At 36.6% G+C, this 19,642-nt stretch overlaps 1 protein-coding gene across 1 annotated transcript in view; it reads left to right on the forward strand.

Moving 5' to 3' along the window:
- IFI44 (interferon induced protein 44) overlaps positions 1–4,563 on the forward strand; it is a gene marked incomplete at both ends in the record, with an annotated part of 39,844 nt that extends 35,281 nt beyond the window's left edge. Inside the window, 1 exon segment of the mRNA XM_079721141.1 lies at positions 4,507–4,563. Coding sequence (XP_079577267.1) covers positions 4,507–4,563 — 57 coding nt within the window.
- Positions 4,564–19,642: the final 15,079 nt, after the last annotated feature.

The following is a 19,642-nucleotide window of genomic DNA, read 5'->3' on the forward strand; positions in this document are numbered from 1 at the left end:
AAAGCTTTAAGACAAAATCTTTATGACATTGGGTTAGGCAGATTTCTTAACAGGATCCAAAAATCACATAAGAGAAAAAAAAAAATGGAAAACTGATTAGATCAAAATTTGTTCAATTTCTTTGAAACTTATTAAGAAAGCCACAGACTGAGAGAAAAAAATTGAAACTATATCAACAAAAGGCTGATATCCAGAAAAGTAAATAAAGACCTTATCCAGAGCATATAAAGGACTCTTAAAGAGAAGAAAAATTTTAAATGGGCAAAAGGTTTGACAGACACTTCACAAACGTGGCCAATAATCACAAAGTACGATCCACATCAGTAGTCATCAAGAAGATGCAAATGAAAACTTTAGTGAGATACCACTACGGACTCACCTGAATGACTCAAATGAAGAAGACGGACAATACTTCTGACAAAGATGTGAAGCAACTGAGACTCCCATACCTTGCTGTGGAAATTCAAAATAGCACATTTACTTAGGAAGATAGTATGGTATCATCTTATGATATTAAACATAATTATCTGATCTAGCAATCCCACTTTAGGTATTTATCTAATGGAATGAAAACATATGTCCATACAAAGACTTATATACTCATGTTTATTGCAGCACTTTTTTTTGGGGGTGGGGTGGATACGTGGGCCTCTCACTGTTGTGGCCTCTCCCGTTGCAGAGCACAGGCTCTGGTCGCACAGGCTTAGCGGCCATGGCTCATGGGCCCAGCCGCTCCGCGGCATGTGGGATCTTCCTGGACCGGGGCATGAACCCGTGTCCCCTGCATCGGCAGGCGGACTCTCAACCACTGCGCCACCAGGGAAGCCCCTACTGCAGCATTTTTTATAATAGCAAAACCCATCAACTGATGAATGAATAAACAAATTGTGGTATATGTAGCATATCTATATATGTTCTTTTTATGACTTGACTGGATCAAGAGATGTCCAGATGTCTGGTTAGGCGTTATTTCTGGTTATGTCTGTGAAACTATTTCAAGAAGAGATTAGCATTTGAATCAATAGACTGAATGAGGTGCATTGCCCCCCCCCCAACATGAGTAGGCATATTCCAGTCTATTGAGGGCTTCAATAGAATAAAAAGGTGGAGGAAGGGGGGATTTGCTCTCTCTGCCTAACTGAATCCTTAATTAAGCTATTAAATATTTAAATTTTGAAAAGTAAACTCATCCACAAAGAAAACTCCATTCCCAGGTGAATTCTTCAAAATATCTTACATACTTTTACACACAGAAAGTATAAAGTGGGAATACTTCCAAACTTGTTTTATGAGGCCATTACAAAATTAATTTCAAAATCTGTCAAAGATAAAACAATAAAATTAAAGGCCAATATTTGCCACTATCACAGTATATCTATTTATATCTTCTTTAATTTTGCAAATTATTATAGTTTTCATTGTACAAATTTGTTCTCTTATTTTTGCTTAATTTATTCCTAAGTATTTCATATCTTGATATTCTAGTAAATGATGTTAGTTTCTAATTTTACTTTAAAATTTTAAATTGTGATTATACAGCAATAAAGTTGATTTTTGTATTATTGACTGTGTCCTTGCTAACTTTATTTATTAGTTCTAGTACCTTTTGTATAAATTCATTGAAATTTACTCTGTATATGATAATGTCCTGGCAAATAAAGACAGTTTTTGTCTTCCTTTCCAGTATTTATGCCTTGCCTTTATCAATCAATCCTCTATCTCTATCTATCTATCTATCTATCAATCAATCTATCATCTATCTGTCTATCCATCCATCCATCCATCTATCTATCTACTATCTATCTTTGCCTGGTGAAACTGGCTAGCTAAGACCTGCATCACAAGGTTGAACAGAAGAAGTGAGATAGATATCTATTTGTGATCTTAGCTAGAAAGTTTTGAACCTTTCACTTTCAAAAATATTAGCTGCAGGGTTTTCAAAGATGCCTTTTATCATGTTGAAGGAGTTCCCTTTTACTCCTAGTTTTCAAAGTTTTTTCTCATAAATGGGAATTGAATTTTGTCTACTTTTTCCCCCTGCATCTATTGTGATGATCATATGGGGTTCTTTCCCCTTTATTTTATTTATATGGTGATTGATTTATTTTTGAATGTTGAACTGATCCCTTATTATCAGTATAAGCCATTCTTGGCCATTATGCATTTTTCCATTTATATATTTATAAATTTGTGTCTTTGTTTATGGGAATTTGGTATGTAGTTCTTTTGTCTGATTTTGGTACTGTTACATGAATTGGAAAATGTTCTCTCCTCTTTGATTTTCTGAAACAGTTTTTATAGGATTAGTATTATTTTTCCTTAAATGTTTGATAGAATTTACCATTGAATCCTTCTGGGCCTGGAACTTTCTTTGTGGTAAGGATTTTGATTGTAAATTCTAATTCTGTAATTGTTATAGCACTATTTATGTTTTCTATTTCATTTTGGATATCTTTCCATAAGTCATATCTTTCAAGTATATTGTCCACAGGCCAACTTTACTGGCATAAAACTGTTCATAATATTTCCTTATTATTCTTTTAAAATGAAACTAAGGTCTACAGTGATGCATCTCTTTTTTGATTTTTCTTTTCTTTTTGATCAGTCTAGCTAGTTTTTAATCAATTTTATCATTTTAATTAATCATTACAAATAATAAGCTTTGGTTCTACTGATTTTCTCCTTTGCTTTTCTATATTCTATTTACTTGGTTTGTACTCTTATCTTTTGTTATTTATTTACTTTTACTTACTTTGAGTTTAATTTATGCTACTTTTTCTTGGTATGTATCACTAGGGTTTTATCAGTTTTATTAGTCATTTAAAAAATTAGCTTTTGGTTTTGTTGATTTTATCCATTATATTTTTGTGTTCTATTTCACTGATTTCTCCTTTTATCTTTACTATTTCTTTCCTTATACTTCACCATGTATGAGCCTATTCCTCTATTGGAATAGTGACAGATCTATTCCATCTATGAAAGTATTACTTGTTGTGGAAGATGTTTCAAGTTAACAGCCTTTTTATAAGGTTAATTAAAGAGTTTCTAGAATTTCCATGAATCAAAACACTCACTGCCTATGACTAGCTTACAGCAAGGCCTGTCTTTAAAAAATCAACTAACCACATATTGAAGTTTTCTACTTCCACAATTTGGGGAAATAAACATCCTATGGTTACTGAAAAGTAGGAGGTAATAGTGAAGAGAGAAAGATGGAAGTAATTCAGTTTTGAGTACTTTGTCTTGGAGCTCAATATCTGCATGAAAACATGATAGAAGGGATAATTGAGGGTATCCAATGGCAATTCAGACATGAGTAGTTATCATAGATTTATAGTATCTCAATGGTATTTTACTTTCTAAAGGTGTCCTTGGGACAAAATTCTGTTCTTATGTAGGTCATAGTTCGGACTCTTCTGTGGCACACAATTACATTATCTCTGCTATTGTAAAGTGCATTCCTTGGATACTCGGTGAAAATATACTTTATACTAGGAAGACACCTCCCAGGATTTCCAGCCTAAAGTCACTTTTTGTTGGAATGAAGCAGACAGATTTATCATTTGGCAATCCTAGTAGAAAAAGACTTGAGACCACTATTTCCTTTAACAAGAGAAAAAAAACCAGTTCTACCTCTAGTTTTAAGAGAGTACCTTGCATCAGAACAAACTTCCTGTCTTGGAACAAACAATAAAAATTGGACACAATAAGAAAAGAAACAATAAATAAAAACACCTATTTAAAGGCACTGGAGAGAAACCATGTCAACCAGAAATAAGAAAAAAATATACCAAGGTGAGCTCTCCTTTCTCTGCATCTTTTACAGCTTGAGGCACTCGATGATTAACAGTTTTAAAAGTCAAAAGCTAAATAAAAGCAGAGGCTTGAAGCTTGCTTTAGTCTCACTGGGCTAGTAATATAAAAAGGAATTCAGAGATAATAAGGAACTCATCACTTCATGGGAAATGCCCTGAAGAAAATGGAACTATGGAGAAGTGAAACCGTCTATCTGCTTGGCTTTTGGCCTCATACTATATTACACAGTGAAGAAGGATCCTACTTTGAAGAACCTTAGCTTGTTTTCTGTGTATATACCTGGAGCTTTTCAACTCTTTGTTTGGACCTAGCCTCCAGAGACCTGAGATTTGTAAGGGGAATACCTAATACAAGCCCTCCCTTTTTTGCATGTGTAGCTCAAGGTGAACTAACACACCATGGAAACAACAATAAGGGAACCTCAAGATTCTTGAGAGCAGTGTCTGACGATGAACGTACTAAATGTATGAGGAAGAAAGAGCTGTAGATTTTGAGAGTGAGGGTCTGGTTGCACAGGTTCTGTTTTCCCTGGAAGCCCATTCATTGGTGTCTCGGGTTGGAGACTCTACCAAGGATTTCGAAGCACCTCGCCTCTCATCAGTTTTGACCTTCAGGTAGGAGTCAGCAACCTTTTCTTGTAGAGGTCAGTTAGTAATATTTACAGCTTAATGGACCATGTAGCCTCTGTTGCAACTGCTGAGCTCTGCTGGTGTATTATTAAAGCAGCCAGAGACAAAAAGTAAATAATTGGGAATGGCTGTGTTCTAATAACATTTTATTTATGGACACTGATATTTAAATTTCTTATAGTTTTCATGCAAGATGAAATATTTTTCTTCTTCTGATATTTTCCTCCACCAGTTAAAATGTAAAAAAAATTCTTCACTTGCAGGCTGTACAAAATTGTCCCATGGCTGTTGTTTGCTGACTCTGTCTTAGGGCATCAAGTCCTTCCTGATATTCAGGATCCTCAGGAGATTCAGTACTCTTTTCCCATAACAACAGCATTATGGTAATATGGGATTTCGGGGAAATATTCTGCAGACAATCTGTTCCTGGAATCAATTTCAGTCGCTTAATAACCACCTCGTCATCAAGGAAGAGAAGATGGCTTGTCGGTTTCGTGGTTATTCTCAGCGTTTGCTCCAGAAATAACTTGCTTGATATTTCTCCTTCTTTAAGTGGCAGACACTGGACATGAATGAGAAATGATTTAATATGATGTACTGTTCTGCCAAGAAGGAAATGTGGAATGAGACATGATTTTTTAGTTGTTGTTGAAATTTTACCATTGTTAACGAATGATTTCTACTTATGAACAAGTCTAAGACTTGACTAGATTCTTTCACACGTTCAGTAATGAAGTAAGTGACTGGCTGTCTGGCTGAAACAGCACTACGAATCCCGACGTTTATCCTTTCTCTATGAGTCGAGCCAGAGAATAGTCTGAAATATAAGGAAATTAAAACAGAAAGACAGGGGAAATGACAATAAAATTATAAAGGCATTTGATAATACACATCCAACTGTGAGTAAGGTTGTTATAGTTCAGAAATTTACATGACAGTTAAAAAAAAAACTAGAAATTCACCCCCAAGATTATAATCAGTTTATGCAAGTCTTTTTAATTCAAATGGGAAAGTGTTACAAATGCATTTTAGGTGTCTATATGGACACCCAAGTTCCAAGACATGTTTCCAGCTTTGGAAAAGGAAAATCAAAGCTGATGTGTATAGCAATTTTGGGAAACGGTTTCCTTGCCTCTATCAGAAACTGCATTCAGTTTCTTCCCTGAAAGAGTACTTCTAGCAAAGGAATTAATTCTGCAGAGTTTCTCTAACAGAAAAAGCTTAAGATGAAACATACTAGTATGGGGGCAAGAGGTTGCTTCAGAGAAGATACCTTTAGCAAGAAATGGAGTATTTGAGTGAAAAGACTCACAACTGGCTCCCAAATAATTATAAAGTTGTCCAAGTCAAGCAAGAGTTTTAGAAAAGCTATTAATTGCAAGGACCAGTAGATGGCATCAATAAGTCAGGATAGACTCAAGGCTAAGGAAAGAAAAAGGGCAATTTGGTAACTCCTTACTTTCATGTCTAACCCTTCTGTCTAAGCTAGTGCTATTTGCCTCGCTGATCCTATTTGACACTCTGAGCTACTGCTTCAATTTTAGTCCACACTCAGGAAAGGTCCATGAGCACATGCTGAGGGACTTAGGACAAAAAAACGAGTGAAATGATGTGCTCAGAAGAGAGTTATATTTTCTATTATAATTTTCCTGCTTCTGTCCCCATGCTCATTTTCCTTTCTTCCTCCCTGCCTTCCTCCATCTCTTCCTCTGTACCTTAGGTGCAAATATCTGACTTATATTCTGCTCACCATCATCACAGGTTGAAAATCCCTCTCTCTCTTTTTAAAAAAATTTTCCCTCTTTTCCTGGACTTCCAAACTGATCTCCCCATAGGTATTTATGGAATGTAGTTGATACCTACGCTTGACAGTGTACATACATATGTAAAATATGTAATGTTTTGTGCATGTATATATTTTTAATTTTTATGAAACATTATATTGTTGATTTTTGTTTCTTGTTTTTCCTTTTACACACAATACGTTTCTAAAAAATGTTCAAGTTGCTGTTACTTCTAACGGCTACCTACTATTATTCCATAGTATTTACCTGCTATATTTTAATTGGCTATTCCTTTAGTGATGGACAAAACTAGACCTCTTCTATTTTTCTCTTTCCTTCTCTCAGGGCATGGTCAGACTTTAGAAAAAATACATTTTGTAAAACAGCTTCTAAAAATGTGATAAACAGTGAATAAAACTGAGGAAACACAGTGTTTGTTGGGAAAAGCATTCTCAGTCTCTGCTACAGATTGGCTCAGTTCCTTTAAGACTTCTAGAAGAGCTTTCCAATTCTCATTATTACTAATTTTTACATTTTTTACCAAGTACTAGTATAAAAACCAAGGAAATATTTGAATTCATTCTACTCTTAGATTTATTTTCTCTTGTTCTAACAACGTATTTTGAAGAGAGAACAAAAATGAGAATGTTACAAAATTAACATAACTGGTTCGTGTTTTATAATCAACATCATGGCTATTTCTAATCTTACTCCCCTCTACATATATAACATTTTTTAATGGAAAATGCAGCATTAAACACTGGTAAACTATCTGTGCCAGAGAGACAGGCAATACCGTATTCTTTGATGGTACAAACTGAACTGTGCTCCTCTAAATTCGTGTTGAAGTCCTAATTCTCCATGTGACTGTATTGGAGATAGGGCATTTAAGGAGGTGATTGAAGTTAAATGAGGGCACAAAGGCAGAACCGCAGTTCTCTAGAACTGGTATTCCGATAAGAGGAGGAGGACATACAGAGTGTGCTCTGCACCGTGTGAGGACCCAGCAGGACGGCAGCCTTCTGCAAGCCAGAAGGAGGGCCCCGACTAGCATCTGACATACTGGTACCCCGATCTCAGATTTCCAGCCTCCAGAACTCTGTGAAAATGAATTTCTGTTGTTTAAGCCACTCAGTCTATGATATTTTGTTATGGCAGCCCAAGCTGACTAATGCAAAGGCGCAGATAATAAATATTTTAGGCTTGTGTGCCAGGACCAGCATTACAAGTCTTACTCCAGAATGTCTTTCTAAGAAGGTGACAGTTGGCTGAGAAATCAATCATGAGCAGGATCCAATTATGCAAAACTCAAGGTGTTCCTGGCAGTGTAAACAGTAAGTGCAAAGTCCTCAAGGTGGCATCCAGCTTGTGGCAGGGGTTTGGGGGGCTCAGGACAACAACAAAAGGACCAGTGTGTCTGGCTTAGAATCTGGTGTAAGAGTGTGAGATGTATGAGATAAGGAAGGATAATGAGGAGGGTGAGATCATGGTGAGAACTTGGAAAAGAACTTGGATTTTAGCCTAAGGGTTGTGGGACACTTTTAGAGTGTGTGTGTGTGTGTGTGTGTGTGTGTGTTTAACTTTGTATTTCTTTGGAGAACTTTAAAGTCGGAAAGTAACTTGATTTGATTTATGTTTAAAAAATCACTTTGGCTACTAAATGGAGTGGAAACTGGGAGTCTAGATAGTAGACAATTGTAAATTTGGAATATCAATGCTGGAAAGCGTGGGTAGATTTCAGACATTATTTACATGCTAGATCATCAGGATTTCTTGATAGATTATGAATAGAAGACAAGAGAAAGACAGGATGACACATCGTTTTTTGGTTTCAATAACAACAAGAGGGGTGGGAAAAATAGAGAAGGAATAGAGTCTTTTTCGAGGAGAGGGAGGCAAGAGTTTTTTTTGGAAATGTTGCATATAAGATGCTTATTAGAAATGCATGGAATTATTGTGCATATAGTTATATATATAAGTCCACATCTCAGTAGAGAATGGAGGTTGGTGTGTTACCTTCAGCATAGAGACGGAAGAAAAGCCATAAGACTGAGTGGAAGCCCTTAGGGCAGGAGTGAGCAAGAGAAAAGAGAAAAAGAGGGCCCAGGATTGAGCATGGGGGCATTTATAGGCTGAGCAGTGGAGGAAGAGCCATCAAAGGGCACCAAGAAGAAGCTTCTAGGAAGGTAGGAAAAACACTTATCACAAGATGGCAGTCATTTTGGAAAAGGTCAGAGAGGATTTCAAGAAGGAAAAAAAGGCCAATTGCTTTGGATGCTGACAAGAAGTGAAGAATGAAGACGGATAGTGACCATTGGATTTGGCAATGGACGTGGTCAGTGGACCTGACAAGAGCTGCTTCTTTAAGAGAAGAGGATGGAAGCCCCAATGGACCATGTTGAGGAGAGAGTGAAGGTTTGGATTTGGAGGTTAAGAAGGAAATAAGGTGAGCACTGAACTTGCCTCATAAGATCTGAGACTGAAGTTGATCTCTGCCATGTACTAACTGAACCATCTGGGAAAAATCACTTAATTTCTTTGAATTTCATTTTGCTTCTCTGTAAATTGGGGATAAAATGCTACACACAAGGGTAGTTATGGGGACTAAATAAAACAATGTAGGCCAAGTGCACATAATAGACACAAGTATTTACCTTTTCCTCTCACATTCTATTCACTTGATCTAACCCTTCTGTAGGTAATGAACATTTCCAATGTAAGGATCCACAGGTGGCTTTTGCAAGTGCCAGGAAACTCTGGGGTTGTGAGTACAGAAACTACTAAAAAAGACTTTGCTGCTCTAGTTTCCTCACCTGTGCTTGAGGTGCAGTAAGTATAAAGGTCTATACCTTGGTCCCTGAGGGCCACCAACCTAGGAGAGCAGGAGGATATTTGCAACATATCCCAGCAACTCCACTTTGGATCTATTAAAACGTTCTGGTCTAAGGTCTATCCACATCTCAGATGGACTTTCCTACAGTCTATGAGCGACAAGAGAACATGTATAAGTCAAGGATGATGCACTTTCACCCAGAAAAGCAAGGTTGACATTGTTAAGTGGGAATTTGAGGATTTCTAGGAGCTTGTAGTATGTTGCTATCTAGTTGCATTGCACATGCCCTTACCCCCATAGTAGAAAAATGGGTTGAGAGGAGCCATCCAATGGTCTTCCTTGAGTCTTCTACAGTTCTGCTTCCCCCAGGAGATTCTGTTTCCTAGCAAGTCACAATCAAAAGAAAGTGAGTTATAATGGAAAAGAATATAAAAAAAGAAATGTATATATGTGTGTAACTGAGTCACTTTGTTGTACAACAGAGAGTGGCACAACATTGTAAATCAACTATACTTCAATTAAAAAAATAGAAATAAACTTTTAAGGAGATAGGAAAAAAAAAAAAAGAAAGTGAGTTATTCCAGTTGAGGGACCTGCCAACATTTTACCTTCCTTGAAGCATGTCTCCTTTCTCCTTCTCCACCCCTGCACCTGTCATTAGGAAAAAATATTCTCTTTAAGCTTCATAATTAAAAAAATGCTTTACTAATTAAAATATTTGTTTGTGTAATAACAATAACTAATTACACCCAGCCTGATGAGTTGTATATCAATTTTCAGCTAAGTAGAACTCAAAACAGCTGAGCTATTAAATCCTGATAAGTGATAATGGAAAAGACTGCTCAGCCTTAACCCTAGTGATGCTACCAGCAGTACTATAATTATAATTTCCTCTTTCATTAAGGAGCATAATTTGTCATTGATTTTTATGTAAAATGCCATTGACTTCAATGGGAATTCCTTATGAATAGCAAAGGGAAAATATGGCCTTTGTTATTTCCTGGAATGTTTCTAAAACTTTCATTCTTTATGGTATGATTGGATGCCATATCACAAATTTTCATCTTATTCTTTATATTTTATTTTCTGTTAGAAAGTATACATAAAGTTACTACAATTCAGCTTAGAATGTTTGTCCTTTTTGAAAAAAGTTAGTATAGGATCAAGTTCCCAAGAGAATTATAACACAAGTCATGTCTGTTTGAAGATAGATTTAAGTTCAAGAGAACAATCTTTACAGAATCTACAGAATCCCTTTTCCCAATTTTATGACACATTTTGTCCTGTTTTATTGTTGTTTTTGTTTATTTTTGCATATGTCTGTGTGTATGTGTATTGATAATGTCTGAAGTCTGTGAACTTCCTGGGTTATTTTTACATGGGACATGAGACACGTTAGAAAGAAGGCAAATTCCCTTTTCCTCCCAACTACCCACTCACCATTCCGGACAGCCATCCTTCCACAGCCCCACCTCCTGGCTCCTCTTAAGAAACACAGATCCTTGCACCTAGATGCCTTTTATTACAAGGGCACAACCACAAGCATGGTGCCAAAAATACTATAATGACCATCAAGTTTTTGGTCCATTTCATTTGCTATCAAAGCAGTAGAGCTGAAGAATGGTAACATTATATTCTTGTCAGTATTCTTTATGTCCCCTCCCTCTTTTACTTTTCTTTTTTATTTCTTTTCTTTTTCCTTTCCTTTCCTTTCCTTTCCTTTCCTTTCCCCTTCCCCTTCCTCTCTCCCTTCCTCCCTCCCTTCTTCCCTTCCTTCCGTCCTTTCTTGCTTTCTCTCTTTCCTTTTTCCCCTGGTAAGTGCTTGATTCTCACTATTGAGAGGATTATACACTCTCACCTTGTTAGTTAAAGCCAAGGCAGGAGTAATCTTCCCTGTGCGAGGCAGCACCCGCTCTCTAGAGCTTACTGACCATCCTATAAGAAGATCCTGGGGATTACTGTTGGCTCTGGATCCCACATTTAGGAGTGATGCTGGCTCCAGGCCCATGCACTGTGTGGGGGGAAGTGAAACATAGTTCTCCCTTGCTTATGATATTCTAAAGCAAAGCATGTCCATGCAGTTCAGGGAAATGTGGCTTCATGAGCGTGTATCAGTCCGGGTATGCACAGAGTTCAGCCCTGCCACTGTCTCAACAATGAATGCGGACAAGTTACCCAAACATTCTGGGCAAAGTTACTGACTATTATTACAAGGTACGGGTTAAGAATCAAGTGACTCTAAGGCCTTAGGTCATCAGCTTTTGTTGTTTAACAAACCAATCAAAAATATAGGTGTCAAACAATTTATTCCTGCCCATGGGTGGCCTGGGGATGAACGGATCTAGGGTCAGTGCAACGGGCGGCTCTGCTTCAAGCTGTGGATGCCACTGGAATTGGCTGCTCTCAGAGAGCTTAACCCAGATCTGCTCCATATGCATTTATTCTGGGCCCAGGCTGAAGGGGCAGCAGCTACTCTGGGGAAGCTCTTCTTATGGTGATATCAGAGGCACAGTGAGTAAGCACAATTCCCCAATTGCCTGCTCAGCCTTGTTTTGTGTCACATCTGCTAACGTACTGTTGGTCAACTCAGGTGGTGTGGCTTTTCCTGAAGTGGGACATGGAAGAAAAACAACTATTTGTTAGCAATGAGATTAAAAGCAGAATTAATTTTCTCTAGATATTTATGTTTCCATTTTATATATTGGTACCATCAGAGAGGAGGGCTTCAAAAGAATACATTTTGGGGGGAATTTCTAAAACTGTGGAGATGGGGCGTTGAGAATAAATGAAAAACAAGGCTTTCAAAATATGAATTAAATAAAAACCATGGAAAATTTCCCTGTAATGATTTTAGTGTTTCTTTCTTTCTTTTTAAATTTTTTTCAATTGTTTTGATAATATTCATGGACTAGGTAAATCATTAGAAGCCGTGCTAATGGGTCCAGAGAAGATAGATGCACACAAGAAATTTGGAGTAGAATTTTAGAGTGAAGCATTAGTATCCCATTTTATATAATGCTGTCTTATCAGAAACAGCAGCATAGCAAATATTAATTTTCACAGAATATATAATCATTTGTACAAAAATATAACTTCCTTTTCTTATAGCTGATCTTAATTTCTATTTCAAGCCATATCCCATCTGAAGACAGGGAAGGTTTTTCTTTTCCTCCTTACACTTGCAGGTAAATTCAGTTCAATTTAGGGATTCTTTTGAAGATCATTTCAAGTTTTTTTTAACAACTTTTTTGGAGTATAATTACTTTACAATGGTGTGTTAGTTTCTGCTGTATAACAAAGTGAATCAGCTATACATATACACACATCCTTGTATCTCCTCCCTCTTGTGTCTCCCTCCCACCCTCCCTATCCCACCCCTCTAGGTGGACACAAGGCACTGAGCTGATGTCACTGTACTATGCGGCTGCTTCCCACTAGTTATCTATTTTACATTTGGTAGTGTATGTATGTCCATGCCACTCTCTTACTTCATCCCAGCTTACCCTTCGCCTTCCCTATGTCCTCAAGTCCATTCTCTATGTCTGAGTCTTTATTCCTGTCCTGCCCCTAGGTTCTTCAGAACCATTTTTTTGTTTTTCTTTTAGATTCCATATATATGTGTTATATGTATAACATATGTATATGTTCTCTATAGGGTATTTGTTTTTCTCTTTCTGACTTATTTCAATCTGTATGATAGACTCTAGGTCCATCCACCTCACTACTAATAGCTCAATTTCATTTCTTTTATGGCTGAGTAATATTCCATTGTATATATGTGCCACATCTTCTTTATCCATTCATCTGTTGATGGACACTTAGGTTGCTTCCATGTCCTGGCTATTGTAAATAGAGCTGCAATGAACATTTTGGTACGTGACTCTTTTTGAATTACGATTTTCTCAGGGTATATGCCCAGTAGTGGGATTGCTGGGTCGTATGGTAGTTCTATTTTTAGTTTTTTAAGGAACCTCCATACTGTTCTCCATAGTGGCTGTATCAATTTACATTCCCACCAACCATGCAAGAGGGTTCCCAGCATCTTGTTGGGGCATGCTGGAGCTCTGTAGGGAAGCCTTGAGTGTTCTTCTTGGGTATTTCTATGTAGCTGCTCTGTCTGCTTTCCCCCATGACTCCAGTAGGGTAATGAGACACATACCTCTCTGTCCATAGGTCCTCAATTTATTGTGTTGGCCTTTGTTCATTCCTCCCCAGGGACTCTGAGGCTATAGGCAGGGCATAGGCCACCTGGCCAGTTACTAAGTCTCCTTCTTTTCCAAATCTTTTTTCTTCCACGCTTGGATGATTTTTATTAAGTGCGCCATGGAGGCAGAAAGAAAAGTGTTTCCTCAAGTTATTTTAAATATTTCTACTCTTTCCCATGGATTTACCAAAGGACTGGGCTTTTTGACCTTTAAAACCAGAATTTGACATTTTTCTTCTCTCATACTTCTTGCCCTTGAGGTGATGAGCTACCCTAAGGAAAGATGATCACAAGAAAAAAGGAAGGAAGAGAGAGAATAACACACCAATTAATATCTCACCATATCATCACATCTCAGCAGTCTTAGAAGATGAGAAAATTATATTTTAACAACAATAATGGTTTACAGTGGTAAGACTTCTCAGTGTTTTCAAGTATTTTCATAACATCATCTCATTTAATTCTCACAATGACCCTCTGGGGCTGAGCACATTTGCAGCTCTGGAAGTGTGAATATATTTCTTCACTTAATGAGCTGTGTCTCTTGGGACCATCACCTTAGCAGGGTTAGGAAATACAGGTATCCATGAAGCTGCAGCCACCCTAGGGAAAATGTTGCACCTTTTCATACATCATTCTTTCTATTTGTAAATTTGAAATTGCTAAATAGCAGTGGATATTTATTGAGTCTTTGCCAGCTCTACAGAAAGATGCTTCTATTCACAGATATTTAGCCTGTTGGAAAACTTCAAGGATTCAACATAAAAGGCACAGTTATTTAAGTTCACAGGAATACTATTCTTTCTTCTCTACTTTATGCTTGCCCACTATATTAGCTTACAAATGGGGGTGTCCCAGTTGAACCTAATCCTAGGTTTGGAGGGGCTGGTCCATTGACATGTTGGCCCCCATATCCTCCATTTTGCTTTTGTTGATATGGGTTAGAGCAGGTGGCCTCTGAGAAAGAAACTTCATGAAAAATCCTGTTATAGAAGTAGGAGAGACAAGAAAATGGAATAGGATGAAACAAGCAGTAAGATGAAAAGGATTAATTATAAAGTAGTCTGTTACCTGGTCCTGCCCCTTTGACTAGTTCTGAGTTTTAGAGAAAGAGAGCTGTAATGAAACAACTGAAGAGAGCTTTTCTTGGGAGGGACCTTATGAGATTTTGCTTTAGATCCTAGGTGGTAAAATATGCAGAGTGGGGGTGTTCTCTCAGTTTCTGCCTGGAGCAGCCTAACTTCATCTTAGCCAACACTCAAAGCTATAATTGTAAGTAAAGCCTAATAGTTTTCATGGAAGTTCATCCTGGGTTCAGCCTCCTGCATAAGTATTGAGACTAAAAAGGCTGCAAAGAAAAACTGAAAGAAAAATGTTGCTTAGCATTGCAAATCATTATAGGGCACAAGCCCATCAGAGTTTCATAGAAAGGAAAGCAAGTCATTCCCTTGTTGCAAAGACTGGTATTTAATAGAGCCTAGTTTAAATCCTGTGCCCACAATGTATTGATCACACTTGCTGTGTGATCTTAGGCAAGTAATTAAACCTTCTGTGGCTCAGGTCACTCATCTTAAAATGGAGATAATAAGAACAACTACTTCATTGTTTTTTTTTAGGATTAAATGAGTATATTTAGGAACTGGACAATTTGTGGTTTTAGGGAAAATATGGCCCTGTATTTCTATCGTTATAAGGAGTTGGACACATTTTCCTCCTTCTTTCCTCCCTTCCCTCCTTCCTCCCTTCCTTCCTTCCTTCCTTCCCTCTTTCCTTCCTTCTCTTACTCCCTTGTTCCTCTATTTATTTGAAATTACCATCTTTCATCATTTTTCTGACCAATTAAGATTGTTTCGATTGGCTTAGTGTGCCCCCTCAAATATTACTGATATTTCTCAATTTTATTTCTATACTAAAAAAATAAATTTTTTATTCTGGTATAATTTTAGATTTATAGAAAAGCTGCAAAGATACTAAAGAGAATTTCCCACATACCCTTTACCTCGTTTCCCCTAAAGTTAACATCCTACCTAATCAAGGAACATTTGTCAAAACTAAGAAATTAATATGAGTATATCATTATTATCTAAACTAAACGTTCTATTTGGATCTCACCCATTTTTCCCTAAGTGTAATTTTTCAATTACATGATCCAATGAAAGTTACCACATTGCATTTAATTACTTCTATTTTTAAGAGAAAAAGTATCTTCGTAAAATTTAAATATCCAGAAAAAATAAAATCAAACTCTATCAATTTGTTTATAACACAATTTTGATAAATTAGGTAATAAAGTGACAAGAAATTAAAAAGTTCTGACATTTAAATCCCATTAATATAGCTGGATTCTTTCTATATATAATGTCCCAACACTCTTTTATAATTCTAAAATGCTGGAGAAAATAAGTAGTGTAATCCCAGAAAATAAAATTGTTTATTTAGTCAGGATATTTTAAGATAACTTTCAGGAGAGATATGATATATATTATATATGCTATTTATTATATATATAGTCATTTAAGCATTTAAACTTTAGTTTTATCGGGATAAATGCTATTTTTTTCATTTTAATTTATATAACTATGAATAATAAAAATAATATACAAATTATTTTATTAGGTCATAATTTGGCATTAATTTAATTTTTGGTACTTAAATACTGGGTGACCTTGGTAAAGTTACTTCTCTGTCCTTAAATTTGCTTATACAAAAATAAAGAGATTGATTTAGATGGCCTCAAAGGTCCAGCTGACTCCAGAAATCATCTACCTATGTTTTATTTTGGTATGTTTTTTAAAAAGTAGCAACTCCATGAGACAGGTAAGGCCTGTGGCCCACTGGGGTTAAATGATTCATGTTGTCACCCAGTGAGCAAGTGGCCAGCTCCGAGGCAAAATAAGGCCTTAGGACTGCAAGACCAGTGTGCATTCCATCCCATGAAGTCCTCTTCTGTGAAATACTTTAGAAACACACATATACATAGCTCATTAGAGATGGAGAAACAATTTTATTTAAAAAACCAAAAAGAGCTCTGGATTACTCACTCCATAGCAGAATTTTGCTTCATTTTCCTCAAGATTCAGAACTGTTATAATTGTTTTATTGTTGTCAAGGTTATTTCCATGATTTTGTTTATTTTTGAGAAAATAATCTTTCATTTAGCCCATCTAGATCTTAGTCTTTAGATCTAGATAAAGACACTCTATGACTAATATTTTTGGAAGGGAAGTTGAAAAGTACAAAAATTAAATGCTTTTGACATCATCACCCAAGAGACCAACGTTTCACCACTGATGAGATGGCAATTCTCTGAGTTTACTCCTGTGTACATTCTTAATCCATTGCTAATGCCCCTCTGCTTTTTGCCTGGTCTCAGCACTCTACTTGCAAAGCATCACATAGTTAACTGTCTCTTTTACTTTCCCTGAAGGTCACGAGTGCAATAGTGGGGCACTCCTATTACTGGGAAAACAAGGAACTAGTTGTGTTTTCAAATGCCCATTTGGGTTCTCATTTTCCACAAAAGCAAATGAAGATCTAAATTCTGAGGCTTGTGTGGGATGCACTTGGGTTTCATTATGGCTGACGGACTGATGCATTCATGCAATCTGTCTTTCTTATAAAGATGTGTGGTTCATCTCAGAGCAGTGGCACTAATGAGCCTTCCAAACAACCAGGACCACACTCTTTAATAAGGATTGGAAAATGAGACCTACGATTTTTTGCTTGTCAGAGAGAAAAAGGAATATGAGAAATATATGGAGTCCTGCCTCATGTAAATTGGTACTTGCCTTTCCAAATGACATGTTTTCTAGTAACGTACACAAAGATGCCTTAGCGGGTACTGGAGAGAGCCGTAGGGGCTGCTGGTGTGCAGCAAATAATCATAAAATATCTGAAGTTGGGCTGCAGTGAAGTGGGGGTAGGAGGAAGTAAAAGCTGTTGTGTATTATTTTGCCTTTCTAAAGATTCCCTTATTACCATAATAATAAACCATAATTTTTACTGCAGGAATGCTACCAACATTTCAGGCATTCTATAGAATCTGCCTAACTATATACTAAAATGAACCACGGCTGACTTAACCTGATAATTAATTGTTTATCAATTGAATGGGGCTTTAAATATACAGAGGTATGAGGATAACCAGCAATTAGAGGTCATTTGTCCAAATGAAAAATAGGAGATCAGAGGGAACCACATTGCCAGCACCCAGTTTAATCTTCATTTTGAAGACAGAATCTTGATTTTAGCTGAGGAAATGCTTTGGGCAAACTCTGTTGAAGAAATGCGATTTGGATGCCTATCATCTCATACAGTGGATATGGGTTGTTCAATCTGACAAATGGCAAAGAATATTAAAAGAACAAACACAGAGTCAAATTCTTTTAGAGATCAGGAACTAGCATTATGTCCATTTACTGACACTCAAAATATGGTCCTCGTAGCACAAAAAGTCCCTGAATGCTTCAGGGTAACTCTAACCAGTCTCAATTACTGATCTATATTATACTTTAAGACTAGTTCCTGAGTTAGGTGTAAAAAGCTGCAATTTTTTTCTCTTCTATGCTGGGAAACATGAAAGAAAAAAAATGTGTGCAGTATTTTCAGCAGGCTAAATATGAAATACTTTATACAATGAAATATTAACGGTAATCATTTCTTATTTCTTTTCATCTGAGCATGATTTAAAAAGGGAAGAATGTGATTATATTTTTGTATAGGATGGAGCAGAATTTCTGGGTAATCTTATGCTCAGCTTTATTGCTTTATTGATAAGAAAGCAGGATGTGTGGATGTATATTTTATGAGTAATGCATTTATTAAGCACAGACTGTACATAATGCATTATGCTTTATGTGAATTGCATTGGATTTATCTTTATTTTAGAGTATATTTAAAAAATGTTTTACTGTATCTATTATAACCCCTTTATAGCTAAGATGTCCCTTCATGGTAATAGTGGTTTAACATCTTAAGAGTAACTTGTGAGATGATAGTCAAGGGAAAAAGGTCACTCGGGAATGCACAATTAATAATCAACATCTCTTGTCTCCCCATTTCCCTCCTTTCCTTGAACAATGCTTCTTTTTCTCCTGTAATCTTCCAGTCAGTCAAGTTCACTGACAAATTTGTGAAGAAAGTAATATGATTATAAATAGTAGGAGATATAAACATCTAAAAATAGTTTCTAGAAGTAGAGTCAAATGTCTCAGTCCAACAAAAGTAGCCTAAAATTTGAGAGTGTGTCATGTTCTCTGACAAAGGGAAGCATACTCCTGATTTCTCTTTGTTGAGAGCAAACAACCTCTGCAAGCAACCAGAGTTGGCTTCCACAACCAGCCTTAAAAAGGAGACCATTATACAAATTATGCACCAGCCACCTGTTTTCCCTTAATCACTGCCTGCATATTAGCTAATACATTAGCTCTAAATTTAAGTTCATTCCTAAGGATATGAGATTTGGAGATTTTTTCAGACTTTTATAAACTCCTAATTAAAATTTCCTATATATTCTCAAATCTGGCATGACATTTGTCAGTTTTAGCATTAACCCGACCACACGGCTTTATCATCTGCAGCATGAATCATGGTATAGAGATGAGTATTAGAGCCTCTATTTGGATTAAGTATGTACACCTAGGATGTGCAAAGCTTCCTAATCTTTTTCCTGGCTTTTCTATTATGAGAAGTATATTGCATATGAAGAATGTTTAAATCTGTTTAAAACAATCCAAATTACACTGTAGATTTGAGTTGAGACTCTCAGTATCATTGATTTGCTGAGTCAAACAATATTAAGTTCATCTTAGAATTACACTTTCCTGACCAACCTGACCCACAGATTTCAAAACACCATAAAATGTCATACTAACCCAATATGGTGTCTGTTATTCACAATTTAATACAAAGAAAGAGATGTCTAAGAAACACTAGACCTGATTGCAAGATTCTGAATTGTCTCATTCACCTGCTCTTCTTCCCTACTGTTCTTTAGTATAAATTCTGACTGAGGTCAACAGGGGAGTACATGTCATCATTGAAAAGGAAATCTGTCAGCTATTTCCATCACCATTTCTGTAACAATGATTTTTTTTCTAGATCCTTATAATAATGCCCACTGTTAGAGGACATCAGGTTGTTCATAGGCCTGCCTGTTGTCAGCACATTTCCAGTGCGTTAAATTCCATGGGGGCCAACACTGCCTGTTTTACTTACCATCAGCTACTGGCTGACATAGTGACTGGCACATATTAGGTACTTAATCCATATTTATGGAAATGTGTGAATGAATGAATGATGTAGCTGTTCTCTGCCATATTTGCTCTATTCAGGGTGATTGTGTAGAATAGAGGTCTGTTTCATTTACTCTGTGTAA

This window comes from Hyperoodon ampullatus (genome assembly GCF_949752795.1).
Source record: "Hyperoodon ampullatus genome assembly, chromosome: 2".
NCBI lineage: Eukaryota > Metazoa > Chordata > Mammalia > Artiodactyla > Ziphiidae > Hyperoodon > Hyperoodon ampullatus.